The 17,500-nt window shown below is 47.2% G+C and overlaps 5 protein-coding genes across 10 annotated transcripts in view; 3 read left to right on the top strand and 2 right to left on the bottom strand.

The window, feature by feature from the left end:
- The window catches only part of LOC126574069 (protein transport protein Sec24A), a 9,711-nt gene extending 6,586 nt beyond the window's left edge, over positions 1 to 3,125 (bottom strand). Inside the window, exons 1-2 of one of the 4 annotated variants that reach the window (XM_050234014.1) lie at positions 3,045 to 3,125; positions 1 to 496 (exon numbers count right to left, since the gene is read on the bottom strand). The exon at positions 1 to 496 is cut by the window's left edge and continues 1,266 nt beyond it. In XM_050234014.1, coding sequence (XP_050089971.1) covers positions 1 to 470 — 470 coding nt within the window. In that variant the 5' untranslated portion in view covers positions 471 to 496; positions 3,045 to 3,125. Of the gene's footprint in view, positions 497 to 2,491; positions 2,661 to 2,703; positions 2,873 to 2,974 lie in introns of those variants that run through there. The other 3 variants (XM_050234011.1, XM_050234012.1, XM_050234013.1) reach the window with 3 other exon arrangements.
- A 688-nt stretch (positions 3,126 to 3,813) lies between these two features.
- LOC126574075 (GTPase-GDP dissociation stimulator vimar) lies at positions 3,814 to 9,060 on the top strand. 2 transcript variants are annotated; one of them, XR_007608209.1, is made up of 6 exons: positions 3,814 to 3,985; positions 4,528 to 5,451; positions 5,519 to 5,692; positions 5,770 to 5,982; positions 6,050 to 7,035; positions 7,106 to 9,060. XR_007608209.1 is itself a non-coding variant. In XM_050234022.1 (5 exons), the coding sequence occupies exons 1-5, from the start codon at positions 3,979 to 3,981 to the stop codon at positions 6,607 to 6,609; spliced, it is 1,878 nt and encodes a 625-aa protein (XP_050089979.1). In that variant the 5' UTR covers positions 3,814 to 3,978; the 3' UTR covers positions 6,610 to 9,060. The 2 variants fall into 2 exon arrangements, 1 of the variants encoding a protein (XP_050089979.1); XM_050234022.1 differs by having other exon boundaries at positions 6,050 to 9,060.
- A 361-nt stretch (positions 9,061 to 9,421) lies between these two features.
- Positions 9,422 to 15,521, bottom strand: LOC126574079 (probable basic-leucine zipper transcription factor R). 2 transcript variants are annotated; one of them, XM_050234029.1, is made up of 7 exons: positions 15,277 to 15,521; positions 14,991 to 15,198; positions 14,813 to 14,906; positions 14,608 to 14,722; positions 14,007 to 14,060; positions 10,643 to 11,262; positions 9,422 to 9,775 (listed from the first exon to the last, which is right to left on the bottom strand). In XM_050234029.1, the coding sequence occupies exons 1-7, from the start codon at positions 15,407 to 15,409 to the stop codon at positions 9,656 to 9,658; spliced, it is 1,344 nt and encodes a 447-aa protein (XP_050089986.1). In that variant the 5' UTR covers positions 15,410 to 15,521; the 3' UTR covers positions 9,422 to 9,655. The 2 variants fall into 2 exon arrangements, with proteins under 2 accessions (XP_050089986.1, XP_050089987.1); XM_050234030.1 differs by lacking the exon at positions 14,007 to 14,060.
- A 122-nt stretch (positions 15,522 to 15,643) lies between these two features.
- Positions 15,644 to 16,656, top strand: LOC126574082 (uncharacterized). The gene is made up of 2 exons (XM_050234033.1): positions 15,644 to 15,802; positions 15,879 to 16,656. Exons 1-2 carry the CDS (start codon positions 15,649 to 15,651, stop codon positions 16,424 to 16,426), a joined length of 702 nt encoding a protein of 233 aa, XP_050089990.1. The 5' UTR covers positions 15,644 to 15,648; the 3' UTR covers positions 16,427 to 16,656.
- A 599-nt stretch (positions 16,657 to 17,255) lies between these two features.
- The window catches only part of LOC126574068 (uncharacterized protein CG5098), a 7,875-nt gene continuing 7,630 nt past the window's right edge, over positions 17,256 to 17,500 (top strand). Inside the window, exon 1 of the mRNA XM_050234010.1 lies at positions 17,256 to 17,500. This exon is cut by the window's right edge and continues 572 nt beyond it. The gene's annotated coding sequence lies outside the window, so the exon portion shown is untranslated.

The raw sequence follows: 17,500 nt of genomic DNA on the forward strand, positions 1-17,500 counted from the left end.
ACCAGTGCCGGTGAAGAGGTTCGCGAAGAGCTCGCACTGTTCCCGTTGGTTGTGGCCGCTAGCGATGCAACACGCTGATTGCTAAGCGTTGTTGGTGGCGGCTGCTGCACGTGTCCCATCGCGGGTGCCCCACCGTACGTTGGTTTCGGTGGACCTAATCCCGGCTGCGACGCAGAAGGTCCGTTCGTTTGCATTACAGGAAATGCAGCAGGAGGTGCTGCCGCTTCCTGCCATGGCCGACCATTACCGGTCGGTGACATGCTTGACGATGGAGGACCATTGGTCATCATCATTCCCTTCGCCGGATTGCTGGGTGCTGTTTGAGGAGGTTGTGCAACGGACTGTGGCTGCTGCTGGTGCTGCTGCTGGTGCTGGTACAACTGTTGCTGTGGTTGCTGCACTTGCGGTCCATTGGAAGCGTGTGGGAAACCATTTGGCATTCCATAGTAGTGAGATGAATTAGACATCATCCGGGTGTGAAGTGCGTTGTTTTACCCTAAAATCCAAAACAATAAAATGTTAATTCATTACTTACGAAACCATTATCAAACCTAAAACCAGTGCAAAACGCAGTTTTCTACTCGAGAGCTTTAGATTTTCAGACACTCCATGATGTTGAGCGATGCGCTGTGGCAGCCTTGACCAACGCGATAAAGAACCAACACTAGTGCCACGAGCGTGATCATCGCCGGAATGGCAAATTGCGGTTTGTGCTTCCAACAATGTGCTGGTACCCGTTGACTGTTTCTGTGTCTATATCAATTCCAGTTTAAACTGGATCAGTAGTTAGATGCTCACTCCGGCAGGTCACTATGATCACTCCGGTTCGTTCTTTTCATCGTGACGCACGCAAATATTCACGTAACTGATCGAGACATCAATGCCAACAGTTGCTCAGTAGGCTAAACTAAACACAAAGTTGGCTACAGGCATCATTCCATCATAAAACAGACCGTTTCACCTGCCCCGAACACATCTCCTCCAGGTATTTTGTGTGCTAAATCGAATTCAACCTGGTTTGGATCTGCTTGGAAGTTGGGAGCAATCCAGAATGTATAAACAAAACTGTTGAATGCCAACCAACCCGTCCACCAAACACACTCGCAGTAGTCCTTGAAGATCACGGAAAGCAACGATCCGCGTGCTAGCTGGTGCCCCGAACTGAAACAGCTGGACCAACGCGAAACACCTAAACCCGTGCGAAGGTTGTTCGTTTGACCATCGCCGTGGTCACCATACGGTTCAAGGGAATATGCGTTCATGAACCTTCTGGCCGACTGGCCTCCCGTGTGGCCTTCGAAATACACGTCACAAAATCGGTGTCGGAATCGATAAGCGCCTCTAGCGCGCTGCTACGTGCTGCGTGATTTATCAGCCGGACGAGTTATTGATAATTTACGCCGCACACACTTCATGGGATCCGATGCTCTCGAAAAGATGCTTCCACGCCGTTACTTCTAAAAAGCCTCAGCATTCCGTCGGCAAAGTAGCGAAACCTGTCTGTTCATCAGACCTTTTCCACGTCATGCAAGATGTTGTAGAGCTTCTCTTATCTCCTCTACGGCGGTTTCGGGTGTGCTGTTTACTTTGGGCACCGAATGTGGCGTGTTTGTGCGGTTGTGTTCGATCAGCAAGGTTGACACAGGCCGCTTGATAAACGATTCTTTGTCCAACCTTCAGTGCTGCTGCTGTGTGCTGCTTCTGTAAGCACAAGAGCATCAGCAAACGATCTCTTTTGTTCTTTTAGGGGGATTTAGTTAATGAAATTCACGTGATATCACAACCGTCACCATAAACATCATCTACTGAGCCTATGGATCAAGTTTGCCAACATTTCATCAGGGTCGCCAGGCCTGCTGGTGCATCTGATGGTGGAGTTTAATTGCCAACGAAAACGGCGCATTTCTTGCGTAATTTAATGAAAAATCTATTGCGTCAATAGCGTTGTGCAGCAGGCTGGCACGCTCGCTCGTTACCATCACGGCCCCGATCGCTTAGACCCCGCGTTCAGCTGAGTCATGATGACGACGATCGCCGATGCACAAGTGCTGTGGTGTCTTGATAGACTTCCTGATCAAACCACAACAATTTACACGAAAAAGATGATGAGTAGCTGAAGGACCAAGCGATGATTCACTCGAGAGTCACAACAACCGAAGAACCGAAGTTAATCAGAACGCACAAACTATCCCCGTCAGCGGTTTTAACCGTGCCCTAGGTCGTTCTCGAGGCCACAAGAACGGAACCGACAACAAAGCACAGCGATGCAGCGGACGTTAATGACCTAGTTTGGTGGACGAGGCTGGCGGCTGGCAACTCCTTTCGACAATCGTCAGCACGCCAGTACGCCCAGCTATGCATAACCCGGACCGGGAAGGACAATCCATCAGCATGGCCTTCTCCGATGGCAATGACACTATTTTGGGCTTTCGCTGGGTGGCCCATTATTACTCCACGCTGTCCACGCAGGACACCGCGGATCGGAATGTACCAGAACTTCCGGCGGGGTATTGTGGTTTCACTCGGAACACGCGGAACCGCGAATCAAACTCGAACTCGTTGCCACACGTTGGACATCACACACTCGCGCACACAAGAATTCTAGAATCAACTGATTTACGGCTGCAGCACATCATCCAATCAATTAAGCCTCGGTGACACGGACACTGCGGGGAGTGGACACTGTCCCGTCCGCGCACTCACTCTTCTGCACAACCATTCGGTGGGCTGGGGAATTCCCCCAAAAACCAGAACCAGGACCACGTATCTATCGCAGGAAACGACGTGAAAACCCTGGTGCTGCTGCTTATGCTGGTGGTTCTTCCTCCAACTCATCATCGCAACGCAACCAATTTTCCCCGAGCACTTCTCCTCCTCCTCTTCCTCGTCGCTGCACCACTTGCACTACCCTTGACGGGGGTTCGCTAGCGCCACCACAAAAGAGGTTTTTGGGGTGGATTTTTCCGTTGCTTACGTTGCTAATCACGGCTGGCCCCGATGATGATGATGGTGCACGGCTGGTGGTTTTCCGATTCTTGATTTACCTCGCGAACTGCACTACGATACGCTGACGATGGCGATTGGCGGAAGGAAAATTGGTTTCACGCTCGCCCAACAACTTCTTCCACACCACGCAACGAAATCTACAAAAAAAGGTTGAGTTGACACACACAAATTACGTGGCCGCAGGTCGTTTAAAGGCGGAACCGGACCAGTATAAAACAACGGAGTAAAGTCTATGCGGCATGAGGTGGCTTTGCTCTACCTTTCAAAACCGCTGGTAAAACCACTCTTTCGCGTGAAATCGCTGTTTAAAAGGCGAAATTCTTCACATTTCTTTCTATTCCATGCACTAGACCAACAAACTGCGCTCTGGTTGAAATAAAATCCAACACTTCTGTCCCGGTTCGGTTTTTAATGGTCAATTGGGTAACAGAAAATTAAATCACTAACGGCGGCTATGCCCATTTCGACCCTTTCCGTTAATAAGCTACAACAGGAGTTAAGTCCAAGAAGATAATCATTCTCATCATCACATTTTAAAGGGATTATTCATTCGAAAACGCTTCCGAGTTTGGTAAATTATCTTCAACGCATTTTCAAAAAACGTAAACACAGCCGCCGCCCAGTAGCTTTTTCTCCGGCGGCTCATTAAGGCCTCTACAAACCGAGCACGTACCGCTGCGTACGAGCGAATGCAGGGCCCAGTGCAATCCCATACATTCCACCACCGTTTGACAGCTACGCTCCGTAACGTACGTAGCGTTACGTGCTCGGTTTGTAGAGGCCTCGAACGCGTTACGGTCGCGAACGCGAAATCAACTCAACAACGCTCCCCTCAAAAAAAAAGGAATCGAATAATCGGCAAACAACGGATTGTGCCTCGCAACTAAATGCTTTAGAACCGGGACGATCGGCCAGTTTGTGCGTATTTCCGAACCGAGTCAAACGCAGCCAACGCATCAACTCCCGGGAACCATGGAAGGTATCTATAACGCCAACGCATTCTAGGCGGTAGCAGCGGCGGTCGCGGGTGTTGATAGCGAACAGGAGCACACGGATTCTTCCCGGATCGATAAATAGTTTGTGATGTATGGAGGCCCGACGGTGGTCTCTCCCGGGGAGGGATTAGGCGGATTGTGTATGCGCAACATTTTTGGATTTTGCTAACGGATGCCGCACCCGCAACTCCTCCCGAGGGACTTCCCCCGGTTCCTCGCTCTGTTTATACACACGGTCCCCGCCACCCGCCGAAGACGAATCGAGCGCATCTGTTTATATATTCTTTTTCGGCGCCCCGGAATGAAAGCGTAGACCATCGAGTCTAAATAAAACATCGCGCCGTTTCGTCTAGACACTCCGGTGGTCTGTTTGTGGTTTGAGGCACATCTGGTAATAGGAGGCTGTGGATTTCCATCCCTCGGACGCTTAGGACGAACGCAACCAAGGCGACTAGCTAGAATGCTTGAGAGAATCACAGTAAACGTTGTGTTAAACCAGTTTCTTTTCCTCCTCTCTATCCTGCAGCCGAAATGGACGAAATCATTGCTGGCCTGAAGACGGCAACGATTGAAAAATGTCCCGAACGGGCACTGCCACTGCTGAAGCAGATCTCGGACAACGACACGAACCTGGGAGACAAGTACGACATCAAGGGTGATCTGCTGGAGCTGCTGCAAATGGACGATAGCAAGATGCACGTGCAGGTGGCGCGCTGCATTGCGGAGGTAACGAAAACGGACAACCAGCGTGCCAAATTCTCCCACCAGGATGTGATACGCCGGCTGACCGAACTGTTGCGGGTGCCCAGCTCGAAGGAAAACTCCGTTGATCCCATCGCCCTCGAGCTGTGCACGCAACTGTGCCGAGCGTTGGGTAACATTTGCTACGCCAACGATGACGCCCGCACCATCATCAAGGACATTGGTGCCGATGAGCGTATATTCGCGCTGCTCGAATACGACGTCGATATGGACGACGAAGATCGGGAACAGTTTGTGCGGGTTCGGTGTGGGCTCATCTCAAACTACCTCCTCGGTAGCGACGATCTAGCTGAGCGTGCCGTCGAGCTGAAGGTGATCGAGAAGCTGGAACACATCCTTACCCGCTGTCTGACCGATGTGGACAAACACGAGGAACTGCTGCTCAGTGTACTGCCGCCACTGAGCATACTCACCGAACAGATCAGTGATCTCTGCTTTCCTGCTTCGCTGAATCGTACCATCGCGAAGCTGTTGGCGCGCTGCACCAACCCGGACATTGCGGAATCCTGCCTGGCACTGCTGCACTACGAGGCGCAAAACGATGACGTGAAGCTGCTGCTGGCCGAGGAGGGGCTTTGCGAAACCATCTACCAGCTGCTGGAAAAGTACAAAACATTTGCCAACACCGATGAGGCCCGTGTGCTGATGAAGCTCGCCTGTGACTTGATTGTACTTATACTCACCGGAGGTATGCTGCCTTTTCAGAAGCGGTCTTTGGATGTAGATTGTGCTTATTTCCTTTTTTTTTGTTTCAGACAAATCCATGCACTTCCTTTATACAACACCCCTGCTCAAGTGTATGGAGGATTGGCTTGATTCGTACGATGTAGAGCTGCTGACGACAGGTGTGCTGGCTCTGGGGAATTTTGCCCGCTCCGACAGCCACTGTATCAATATGGTCGAGAATAAGATCATGCACAAACTTCTATGTAAGTGGTAGGCTCCTACGTTGCCAGGCAATGCTCCATATTCAACCATTTCACGTCTGATTCCCCTTGCCCCGTAGCAATCCTTGCAAAAAACAATGGAACAGAGCACCAGATGACACTGCAGCACGCACTGTTGAGTACGCTGAAAAATCTGGTCATCCCGAAACCGAACAAAGCGGCCGTCATCGAGGCAGGATTGGTGGACATCATTCTGCCGATGCTCGAAATACATCAACCGCCCGTGGTGTTCAAGCTGCTCGGCACACTACGCATGACGGTCGATGGACAAGGTAGCCACTGTGCCTGCCCGATTAATCCAAGTTTCATTCGTTAAACTTTCCACCCTTTTCGTTTTAGAAAAACTCGCCTCAGAGTTGCTGCAAAACGAGAAGCTCGTAAAGCAGCTCGTCTACTGGAGCCAAACTTCCGAGTTTACCGGTGTGCTGGGTGAATCGCTCCGTCTGATGGCGTGGCTGATCAAACACGCGTACCAGCACAAGGGAAACGATGGACCCGCGATGGACGATACCGGTTTGCGAAAGTTCGTGGCGATCGAGGGTGCAGTTGCCAGTCTGGTCGGTATGCTGGCCTCAACGCACCTCGTCATGCAAAACGAAGCTCTGATTGCGCTCAGCATTCTAACCACCATTTTCCACAGCAAAAGCACACCCGACGCAAAGAGTGAAGACAGTGGCTCACTAGATCGGCTACTGATCGAGGCCGGAGTTGGCAATAAGCTAGCCGAGCAAATCACTCTAAATGGCGAGTCGATGACGAAGGAAATCGTGGAAAATCTGCAAACCTTCGTGAAGCAACTGCACGGCGGTAGTGAATCACTAGTGGCCCATCTACGAGAACACAACATCGATGAGCTGCTGAAAACCATTCCCAGTTTGGTGGAGTACTGCACACTGTGAAGTGACCCGCAATCTACGTCTCATTTGCTGTGAACTGGATTGTTTCGAACTGTATTGGTTTTTGAGTGGCTAATTTTGGTCGCCAGTACTCTCTTCAGTAAGCATGTATTTTTTCTGCCGAAAAAGGCTCATCGACAATGTATGTATGCTACTATCCTTATCCAGCATATGTGCCCAACGACTTACTAATTAGTTTATTTGGCTTGCTATTGTGCCTGCAACTTTTAAGCCATGGTGTGTGCGTGTTCGTAGTGGCTAAGCTGTCCGTTGATCGGTGTGCTTCCCCCCTATTGTCCAATATATTTTACCATTGAAATGATCTCTGCTGTAGAATTGTAGGGGAGGTTTTAAAACGATTAATGCCTGTGCAGTCAATCCCATGCTCAACCAGTTCCCAAGTGAAGACCAAACTAGGAGTAGTGATCGGTACGGCCTGGTACAGACCGCGTTACGATCAGGTGCAATTCACCACTGATTAAGCTGATTTAATTTTTAGAAACACGTTAAAGTTGAAGTCGGGTGCACCGGTTTGTTTGAAACCGAGTAGAACAAACAACACAATCATCGTTTGTAGATTGAATGCACAGTTTTGCGGCGGCCACATCGATGCACAACGTTTTAAGATTTCGATGGCAAAGCAACCGATGAAATACGGCCAAATGTGTTGCAAGTTTTTCTCCCGTTTCCGTCTTAAGTAAGGTAACCATGGTAAACCCAAGTGAAACGACATAGAAAAGCGGAACGCCGATATTTTTAGTCACTTAGCGCCACTTTATCTTCCTCATCTTAGGTGAATAGCGAGGATAAGGGGTAGAAAAACTCGGCAAGTCTCACGCGTTTGAATAGTGCATAAGGAAACGTATTTTAGAGCGGAAGGCTACATTTCCAAAAACGAAGGGAAACGCCGAGGAAGTGGCAGTCAGTGGTCGGCCGATAGTATTGGTCCCGTCGCTTGGCAGAAAGAGGCACCAGCAGGGCGAACCCCGACTGGATCCAGATTAACATGAATGCAACAATCAATTTATAATCGAACAGCATTTATTTATATCCTCTAAGAGACTCTTATGCGCTCTATACGCAATACTGCATATTATACATAGTACCAATTAGATTTATAAACGAAAACAGAGGCACACCGTCAGAGAGACAGAGAAGGATCGAAATGTAACCGCATAAGTGTAGCTTGGAAATTGGACAGTACGGACAGCAACCGTAAATCGTGCTCCGAGGGTTCGATTAGACCAGCGGGTTCGTCAAAAGCATGCCTCACCGTTTAGCAAACCATAACAGATAGTGAACTCATCAGCGCGAGATCCGAAAGCAAAGATATATAACAAAAGCTGTTTCGAGACGTTCGTTATTTTGTCTATTGCCGGCTTGTCGCCCGGCTTTTTTCCAAGTAGGTTGCAACGTAGGCAGGTAGGCGTTGCGATCGCAATGTTGTACGCTTTGTATTAGCCCGTTAAAGCTAGAAGAGATATTAGCGTCTACATAGAAACTTTCATATAATAACATATCCCCCCATTTCCCAGCAGCAGGGAGGGGAGATGTATTAAACAGTATTTCAAGTACCGCATTTAAAATCACACGTATGGCTGGTCGTAGCAGCAGCACCATTGCTAAAGCAACATCCCAAGCAACATAAGCACCAGCATCTCGTTACCAGAAGATGCCTATCTTCCGGTTCCGTGAGCGTTCGTACGATCCCTTGCACACAGAACCAGTGGTTGGGAAGCGAATTGACGATGATCAATGATCGAAATCAGAAACAACAAACACACACAAAAAACGAAGAGAATGAAAAATGTAAGCAATGTTTTCAAAGAAATTTATTATATATCTAAACATATTACACGAAGGACGGGTGTGCCACAATGATGCAGCAGGTGGAACGGCGAGGTGTGACCATATACCTTCCGATATCTACTCACCAAACAGAATAGTGCTAGATACCGGACAGGAAACAGAACGAAAGGATGAAACCAAGCAGAGCAAACGATGCACAACGACACCGTGGCCAGTTGCGTGTTGATGCTACAAAAGAGCATGAACGAACAGAGCAACAAAAACCAACCAACCAAACAAACCAAGTGATTTACAAAAGAAAACAACATGGGCAATACAATGTTAATTGATAAATAATCAAAAGCAAAAAAGAAACAAAAAAAAGAAATTACAAAATCGAGGCCGTAATTGCTATACATAAAATACGCAGTGCGCTTCTCGATCGCAAAGCGGGATCGATATAAATGTGGCGTGGCATGGGAGGGCGCACGAGCAACGTGTGAGCCCGCGAATAGGTGAGCCGGATTTTTTCTAGTGGCAGTGTCACGTATTTTGTAGTTCTTTCCCTCCCTCCCGTTTCATCCTTTTCCTCGACGAATCTATTTATTTTGTGAACCACTTGGCTTAACAATAAATTTAAAATAAACAAAAGCAGCGTGCAGTGTCGAGTCGGTTTTTTTTTGGTGTTGATCTGACGATGCCACGTGGTGTGTTTCTGAGTTTCTGAGGCGAAAAAGAAGCACCAGCACACGACACAGCACATTTAATTACTGACTCATAGGCAAACTTTTATTTCAAAATGAAGACGTCATTATCCTGATGGCTCTCGGTCGATCAACAGTTGCTCATTCTAATTCATTGTACCTCTATCTGGGTCGTATTGTTCCTGAAGGACTTTACCATCCTTGCGACTTGCTTAAGTTTTGTTGAGCGAATAACGCGACAATTTAAACCAGCACATCAAACTCTATTTCTCATTAACTCATTAAACATAAAACAAAGCAACACATAAAGAGTAGTTGTGGTGATCAAAGAATACTTTATTATGAGCGAACGCACTGTACGCAGTAGTCCTTGTTAAGCCTAGCGTATAGCAACACCCCGGCGCCACATTGACCGAGAACGGCCGTCTTGTTCGGTCGAGACGAGAAGATGGATGCCATAGCCTTCGGCGTGCACATCCTGTTGTCTCGGAGGGTTGAGCCGATCGCATCCGCCCAAATCCCGAAAGAACAACGAGCCGAACAACAGTGTGACCATTTTAGTAGCGCTGCCGGCTGTAATGCATCTGCGAAGGAGGCGGCGGTTGCTGCGGATTGCTGGGCATCGGCGGTAACCTGGCCGGCGGGTAGCCCTGCGTAATGCTTCCACTCTTCGGCAGCTAGATGGTAGCGATGGCGAGAAAAATAACATGTTCGTTTGCTTTTCGTTTGACCCCTTTTTGCGCGGCTAGGTTGATGGATGCAAGGATCGTGTGTATGTGTTTGCGTGTGCATGGGTGTACGTGTGCTTTGTAAGTGTCTCCAGCTACTACTTAGTGTGCGCGCGTGTATGAAGAAGAAGAAGAAGAAGCAGTGCAGCAGACTGAGCAGGCCAACCGAAGATGAAGGAGGTGGAGAAATCATGTTTGGTGCAGGTAGGTGCATTCAATGGGTGGGAAAAGTATTTAGGTGTAGGATTGTGTTTTATTTGAAAACGGTCATCCCCTGCCAGGTGCGCTTCATCGTTAGCATCTAAGGATTAACAAATTACTACGAAAGAGGTGGTGTATGTTATCTGTACAAGCAGCGGCGTAGCATCTTCGCTACCTTCCATCTCCTAAGCCAAACGTTAACCACTGGTGTCCGTTCTCTTTTTATGCTTTGGATCACCAAAGCTCTATAACCGGAGTGTTTTCGGTCAAGGAAACATCGTCGACATGCGGTTTTTTTTGTGGTAAAGGAAAAGAAAAGTCGCGAAAAGTGCAGAAATCCCGAAACACCTTGTTATTAGCACCAACATCGGGATAACGGAGTATTTGGGGAAATTGTTGGATTTTGGAGGAAACAATTTGCTCATAAAGGCCCAGGTTGTGTTATCAAAAGAGCGATGAGACCCGTTAGAAGCCATTCGAAAATTGTGTTATTCCGTGAAAAAATAAATTAAAAAAAAAAACAGAAGGCGTAAAACAAGAGAAGAATGGAAAAGCAAAACAAAAGAAACACCGAAAGCCTCATCAGCTATACTTGGACAGATCAATGGCGCTTACTTGCGAGTTCGCGGCAATCGCGTGCATTTGAATCGCGCCTTGGCGCAGCCCGGGCGCGTAGATGCCCTCGGGCAGGTGTGATCCACCGGGACCGGGCTGCGAACCAGGTGGTGGAACCTGCGATGGCCGCAGATCCTTCCGTTCGTCATGCTGCTGCTTTGCCAGCTCAATGTGATACGGAACGCCGATCCGATCGGAGCCAATCTTTTCAATGGCGATCGTTTTCAGGGGCGGCCCGGACACCGACGGTTGCTGGCCGTGCATGGCCGCTGCTGCTGCAGCCGCAACCGCGGCCTGGTCTAGGCTAATGTGGTAAATGTTGGGCTGAGCCGCTGGTCCCATAACCGCCTTACCACCCTGGACCACTTGTGGAGGTTCCGATTGTTTCGGCGGTCCGGGTTGATGCTGATGCTGTTGTTGCTGCTGCTGTTGTTGGTGCTGCTGCTGCTGTTGCTGCTGCTGCGGTGGTGGTGGCGGTATGTCCACGTACTGGCGCATCGGTATCGTTAGATTGCTCTGATACGGATACAGAATTTGCTGCGGTGCGCGTCCATCTGGTGGCGGCGCGTTAGAGGGTGGGTTGGTAGGATAAAACCCAACCGGTGGACAGTACTGCGATTCTGGAAGGGAGGAAGAACGGGTAAAAGAATTGTTTATTCGAATAGAGCGTTAAGAAAAAGCGAAATGTCGCACTACCATTCCAATTATGTTCTAAGTTCTATATACCAAACACGTTTGTTAATCATTTTACTTAATGACATACACAAAAAACACGAAAACACGCTAAATCGCACACCAAATCGTTTTGTTGGCCTGCACCAGGTTTGGTATCGATGGAGCAAATTCCTCGTAAGAGTTTAATTTAATTTTCTCATTTACAGATAAGTGCTAATTGGTGGGAGCACTTCATACATCAACCAGTTCTTCCGTCTTGTGAGAGGTTTCTTGTATAACAATGAAGTAGAATACAACTAAAGAGATAAACCAGTTGTCAATAATCATTGAGGTGAGTAACTGAACACGTACCATCTTTATGCTCAGGACTTAATACAACGAATATGCTGTAACGTGCTTTTTAATTATGTTGTTATAGTGTTACGTTTGGTAAAATTGATTAAGAGTGAACGTACACATAAAGCCTCCCTTTGTGATCGCTGTCGGAGGACAACATTCTGTCGTTTGTGAATTTTATTGCCCTCCAGCAAAGTAAAAAACAAAGGAGAACTAGAAAATAAGAGAAAAAACTCAAAAAGCAGAAAGGATAACCATTCTGTTGCTGCAAAGGAGAAGAAGCGGCATAAACCTAAAAGAAAAGCTAGAACAATTCAATCGAATCATGTTAACTTTGAAGAAATCATTTTTGAATCGACTTTAAGATCCCCTGATGTTGATAGGTTATCTCTAAGGAACACACGTTAGTCGAGAATGGCAAAACACGAAGGATAAGAAGCGTACAAGAGTGATTGGTTACGTAGCAGCTGTTGGGTATGTTTGCTGGGATGCAAATTTATTATAATTTTTAAAAAATCAATAAGGAAATTGAAAGCAAAGCCAACCAAAAAGAGTATCTTTGGGACTCGCACAAACATCAATTGGCACACAGGAAACCAAACTAGACTATCTAAACGGGGGGGGGACCAAGGAGAACGCAGGGATAAAGCAACAAATCAATCAAACCATTCGAGCGTGAGCGTGTGGGGAATTGGCGGGGAATATATTAGGTTGGGTAATAAGTCTTTTCGTATTTTGGCAATAGATGGCTTTGGAGTCGTCTATCTCCACCGTTATAAATCACATTATGTCATATCATACCACGTTGTTTTAAGGGACATTTGATGTATCTTTTGATCAAAACAAAACAGAATTTGGAGCAGTGGCCAAAAAGTTATAGCTGTTCAAAGATGAGTGAATATAGTGAAGAAATTCGCTATATTTTGAAAATGTTCTACAAAAAAGGGAAAAATGCCACGCAAGCCTCCAATTAAATTTGTGATGTTTAGGGGGACGATGCTGAATCAGTTCGTGTAGCATAACGATGGTTCGCGCGCTTCCGTTCTGAAAATTTTGATGTCAAAGATGCACCTCGCTCTGGCCGACCTATCGTTGCTAAAGTCGATGAAATTATTGAAAGGATAGACCAGGATCGTCACATAAGCAGCAATTACATCGCTAAAGAACTAAACATTCACTATAAAACCGTTGTGAGCCATTTAAAAAAGGGTGGCTACAAAAAAAAGCTCAATTTTTGGATACCGCATGAATTGTCTGTGAAAAATTTAATTCACCGAATTATCATCTGCGATTCTTTGCTGAAACGGAATGAAATCGAACCGTTTCTGAAGCGAATGGTTACAGGACATGAAAAGTGGGTCAAATACGACAACAACGTGTGAAAACGATCATGGTGCAAGAATGCAGAAGCTACACAAACAGTCCCAAAGCCAGGAAGACGCCGCGGAAGGTTATGCTCTGCGTTTGGTGGGATTGGAGAGGAACCAATCATTATGAGCTACTCCAGACTGGTCAAACTATTAATTCTAGACTTTACTGTGACCAATTGATGAGATTGAAGCAAGCAATCGAAGAAAAACGGCCAGAATTGGTCAACAGAAAGGTCATCGTCTTCCACCATGACAACGCTAGACAACACACATCTTTGATGACTCGGAAAAAACTGGGAGTGCTTGGCCGGGAAGTTTTGATGCATCCTCCATATAGCCCAGTCCTTGCACCATCGGATTACCACTTGTTTGGTTCTATGCAAAACTCCCTTAGTGGAGTACCGCTACCTTCAAGAGAAGCATGTGAAAACTACGTGTCACAGTTTTTTAACGATAAACCACGGAGTTTTTACACTAAAGGAATTATGTCTTTAGCCGAAAAATGGCAAAAAATGGTTAACCAAAATGGATAATATTTGGTTGAATAAAGTTGCCCAAAACTAAAAATATATCCCTTTGAAGTTTTACTCAAAATACGAAAAGACTTATTACCCAACCTAATATTACAATCCGGAGAATAGCGACATTGTCGTTACTCTTATCCCAACACCATCGCCGGAAGACCACCCGCAACAGGATGGATGCAAACGAGAGCGTCTAATAAGGGATGCAGCGAACGGGACATCACTGCACCCCACATCGGACAACAGATTGCATGCACCGGTGGGCCAGCAGGTCGGCTTTGTTGGGACATTCTTCATTGACGTGCATAAACTGTTACGTGGGATGTTAGTTTCGTTGCATCCACATTTTCATACAGGGGGTGCATTGTGTAACGATAGCGAACGAAAGGAAATGATAAATGGAATTTCAAGTTTGAAAAAATTTATGAAGGGTATGTAAAAAAATTGAATTCAACTCACTGTTCCACAGAACGGCACGGGCCACTTCGCCACTCCGTCTACCTTCCTCCATCTCTGTTTATCGTGTGTTTTTGAAAATAGGAACCATTCCACAAATGCACCATTGTTCCGGATAAGGGAAAAGAGAACATATTCGTAAAAGAATAGAAAAAACAATTAAACGAGAAAATGAAACAAATTGAAAGGAAAAAGGAAAAAGATAGCAAGTGAGAAAAAGAAAACGGAATGAAACAAGAGCACCATTACAGGATAAATTTCGAACAAAGTTGTCTCTCGATGCTACAACAAGCGTTGTCGTATGTGGTATGTTCAAACGATAGGGAAATGATAAATACTCGACATTTCCGTAGAATACACCAAACATTTGAAAATAAAAGCTTATAATACAATTTGGCCGAAGGAAGCTAGAAACGGACACGGTTAATTGAGGTGAAAAAACGCAGCAGGCTTCGGGCTCGTAATAATCGATCTCGTTGTACTTGCTATCCGGCGCTTTATGGTGTCATGAGTGAACGTTAAAAATGAAAATAATTGCAGCGCGCACCGACGTGCGACTCCTTTCGGCTTCAATTTACAAGAACACGGTTACGGGTGTACTTACTCTGTGGCGAAGGGTAGGTTTGATTGTTGGGATTAGGCTGCTTATAGTAGCCCTGCAGATGCTGTGGCGACGACGGACTGTGCGTGCGCTTTGCCACATTCACTTGCGGGTTGCCCTGCGGTGGGCGGGGGAGATTGTGGAAATAACAGGAATGTGATCACTTTACAAGATTCCAGCCAGCGCGTAATCCCAACGGGATACTCACTTTGTGTATTAAATGCTGCTGGTGCGGTGGACCGATGGAGCGCTGCGGTAAGAATATCTGCTGCGGCTGGATGTTTTGGATCGCCATCAACTCCCTGTGGAACGACAACCGATCATTAGCGATTTGGTCCGGTGCTGCTTGCCGTGCAACGGCGACGACGACAACGACGATTTCTTACTCTTTCATCTGCCGCTTGCGATTGTCATCCTCGTTGAGTACTTTCTTCAGCTGCAGGAAAAGCTGCTGCTTTTCGTTCCGCAGTTCCTCGAGGTTCTTTTCGAGGATCAAGATTTGCTCCTTGGTTTCCCCGAGCGTCATCACGTCCTGCTTTTCACGCTCCTCCCGCTCCCTACGAAGCCGTTCCTCTTCCACTTCCGCTTGCAGTTCTACGGTGGAGTAGGCAGAGAAAAATGGACAAAATTACTATCCGTTAATTAAAATTGTGTAAGAAGCATTTGCCATACCTTGCTTTTTACGCTCGCGTTCCCGCAGGATGTGCCTTTTTAGGGCGTTCCAGAGCTGTTCCTCTTTCTCCGTCTTGGCGGCCGGTTGTGCCGGCTGCTGGGCCGGCATTTTCAGATACTTCTTGGCACTCATGTTTTCCCGATGTTTGCCTGCGGTTTTCTTCGTTCACGACACTCAAATTTCCATCCCCTTTTTGATAAATCACTTTTCCAGGATCACTTTATCGTTCGCGTCTTGTTTTCACCGCCCACCATAAAAAACGCAAACGCCTTGCAGCCCGGTGAAAATGCTGCACCGTATGGAAATTTATTATCGAGTGTTTCTGCGCTAACCACCAATGGGTTTAAATTTATCACAGGGGTGCACATGCGATGGCCTTTTGCCGCGTAAATTTATGCCAGTTTGTGAGGAATTCAACGCGAAAAATAGCCTCGAACATGTCGGACCAAAGCCAAAAACGAGGAGCATTTATAGTTTTCGAAGGCTGTGATCGAGCGGGCAAAACAACGCAATGCAAACAGCTGGGTAAGTTGAAACTGCTGCACCTGGAGAGACCAGACGACCCGGAAAAGTTTTCCTTCACATGCACTTGCCGTTCCAGTTGAACAGCTCACGAGTGCCGGATACAAGGCAAAGTTTATGAATTTCCCGGACCGATCCACGCAATATGGGCAGCTGATAGACCGCTATCTCACGCGGAAGGATGATATCGTAGACCAAGGAATTCACCTGCTCTTTACACTGAACCGGTGGGAGATGCTCTGCGAGATGGAACGCCAGCTGAAGAGCGGTGTCACATTGATCGTCGATCGGTACTCCTTCTCGGGGGTTGCCTTCAGCGCTGCCAAAGGATTGGACATGGAATGGTGCAAAGCACCCGAGGCAGGCCTGTTGAAGCCGGACCTAGTGATCCTGCTGACGATGACGGCCGAGGCGCTAGCGAAACGCGGTGGTTTCGGTGATGAACGATACGAGATACCGGAACTGCAGACGAAGGTCATGGAAAAGTACATGCAGCTAAAGGACGATCGCTATTGGAAGGTGTTAAGCGCCGACAAACCGTTCGACGAGCTAACGAAGGAATTGTATGCCATAGTCCTGAACGTGATGGATAGTTCCGGCGAACGGAGTTTAGAGAGGCTTTGGTAAATGGAATGGAACGCCCGTTATCGTCCTTTCAATGTTAATTTTATGAAGAAGAGCAAGTACAATGCCAAGCATTTCCGGAAGGCCTTTTTAGGAAAAACGTGAGCGAAGAGTCGCGCAGTGCCTTCCACGCGGACCGAGCGGATGAAGATCGTTGTGCTTATTATCGGAATCAACCGGGTAAAGTTGAATGAAACAAGAGGAAGGAAAGTGTATCAAGACTTTAAATAAATAGAGAAATTAAAGAAAATCCTCATTAGAAGCATGAAAAATTGAAAAGGAAACCGCGGGATTTTTCTCAGCCGCCCAGCACTTTTTTGTGCAATTTTCACCGGGGTTCGCAGATCTCACACACACCTCGGTATTTCGCCGGTTCACGCACACATCTTTGGCAATACAGTACGTCTCACAATAAAAGGTACACTTCGTTTGATTCAAACATTTATGAATTAAAAGCATCAGAATTCAAGGCATAGAATCGCTCGCTGTATTTTAACAACTTTGTTCAACTTTGTTCTCTTTCGTTTTCGCAGATTTCTTTGGAATACCAATTCAACAGCCCACTAAAGGGGACTTTCAGCGTCACCATGTTTCCCTTTTTTGCTTTGTCAAGATATGGTAATACATTTTCTAGGGAAAACACAAATGCCCTGCTTTTCTGTAGTAGAATCAAACGTTTTCCCATTCACTGAGCAGGCCTCCTGTGAAACGAATGCGGCTCCGAAGGAGACGAAACGTGTGTTGCTCTCGTTTTGCGACGCATTGTAGCGATGTCTGTGTGTTGGGGTGCGAGCTGCGAGAATTAAAATGGGCACCGCGCGACAAAGGCCAAACGGCAGCTGAAGCTTCGGCAGATCGATTTTCACCGAGTTTTCTTAAAAAGTGCGGCTTGTGGTTCGTTCTTTTGCGCGGATATTACCGGCGAGCGCGAACAAATCTGTGAACGGGAAACGGAATCGAGCCATTTTTCCCCATCTGCCGCGCGCTGCCACCGCCCGCCGTGTTCTGGGTTGCTTGCTTGAAAATGTCCTTGCGGACAGCGACGACGACGACGACGACGGCGGCGAAGCCTCCTCC

Source organism: Anopheles aquasalis, chromosome 3, assembly GCF_943734665.1.
Source record: "Anopheles aquasalis chromosome 3, idAnoAquaMG_Q_19, whole genome shotgun sequence".
Classification (NCBI taxonomy): Eukaryota; Metazoa; Arthropoda; class Insecta; order Diptera; family Culicidae; genus Anopheles; species Anopheles aquasalis.

What these genes read in the sequence shown, in the direction of transcription:
- LOC126574075 (XM_050234022.1), top strand. An exon ending in TGTACTTATACTCACCGGAG is followed by an intron (nt 5,452 to 5,518) that starts GTATGCTGCCTT and finishes TTTTTGTTTCAG; the next exon opens with ACAAATCCATGCACTTCCTT. An exon ending in CATGACGGTCGATGGACAAG is followed by an intron (nt 5,983 to 6,049) that starts GTAGCCACTGTG and finishes TTTTCGTTTTAG; the next exon opens with AAAAACTCGCCTCAGAGTTG.
- LOC126574079 (XM_050234029.1), bottom strand. Translation starts at nt 15,409, where the DNA reads ATGAGTGCCAAGAAGTATCTGAAAATGCCGGCCCAGCAGCCGGCACAA. An exon ending in CGCAAGCGGCAGATGAAAGA is followed by an intron (nt 14,907 to 14,990) that starts GTAAGAAATCGT and finishes GTCGTTCCACAG; the next exon opens with GGAGTTGATGGCGATCCAAA. An exon ending in CCGTGCCGTTCTGTGGAACA is followed by an intron (nt 11,263 to 14,006) that starts GTGAGTTGAATT and finishes CCTCCCTTCCAG; the next exon opens with AATCGCAGTACTGTCCACCG.
- LOC126574082 (XM_050234033.1), top strand. Translation starts at nt 15,649, where the DNA reads ATGGCCTTTTGCCGCGTAAATTTATGCCAGTTTGTGAGGAATTCAACG. An exon ending in AACGCAATGCAAACAGCTGG is followed by an intron (nt 15,803 to 15,878) that starts GTAAGTTGAAAC and finishes TTGCCGTTCCAG; the next exon opens with TTGAACAGCTCACGAGTGCC.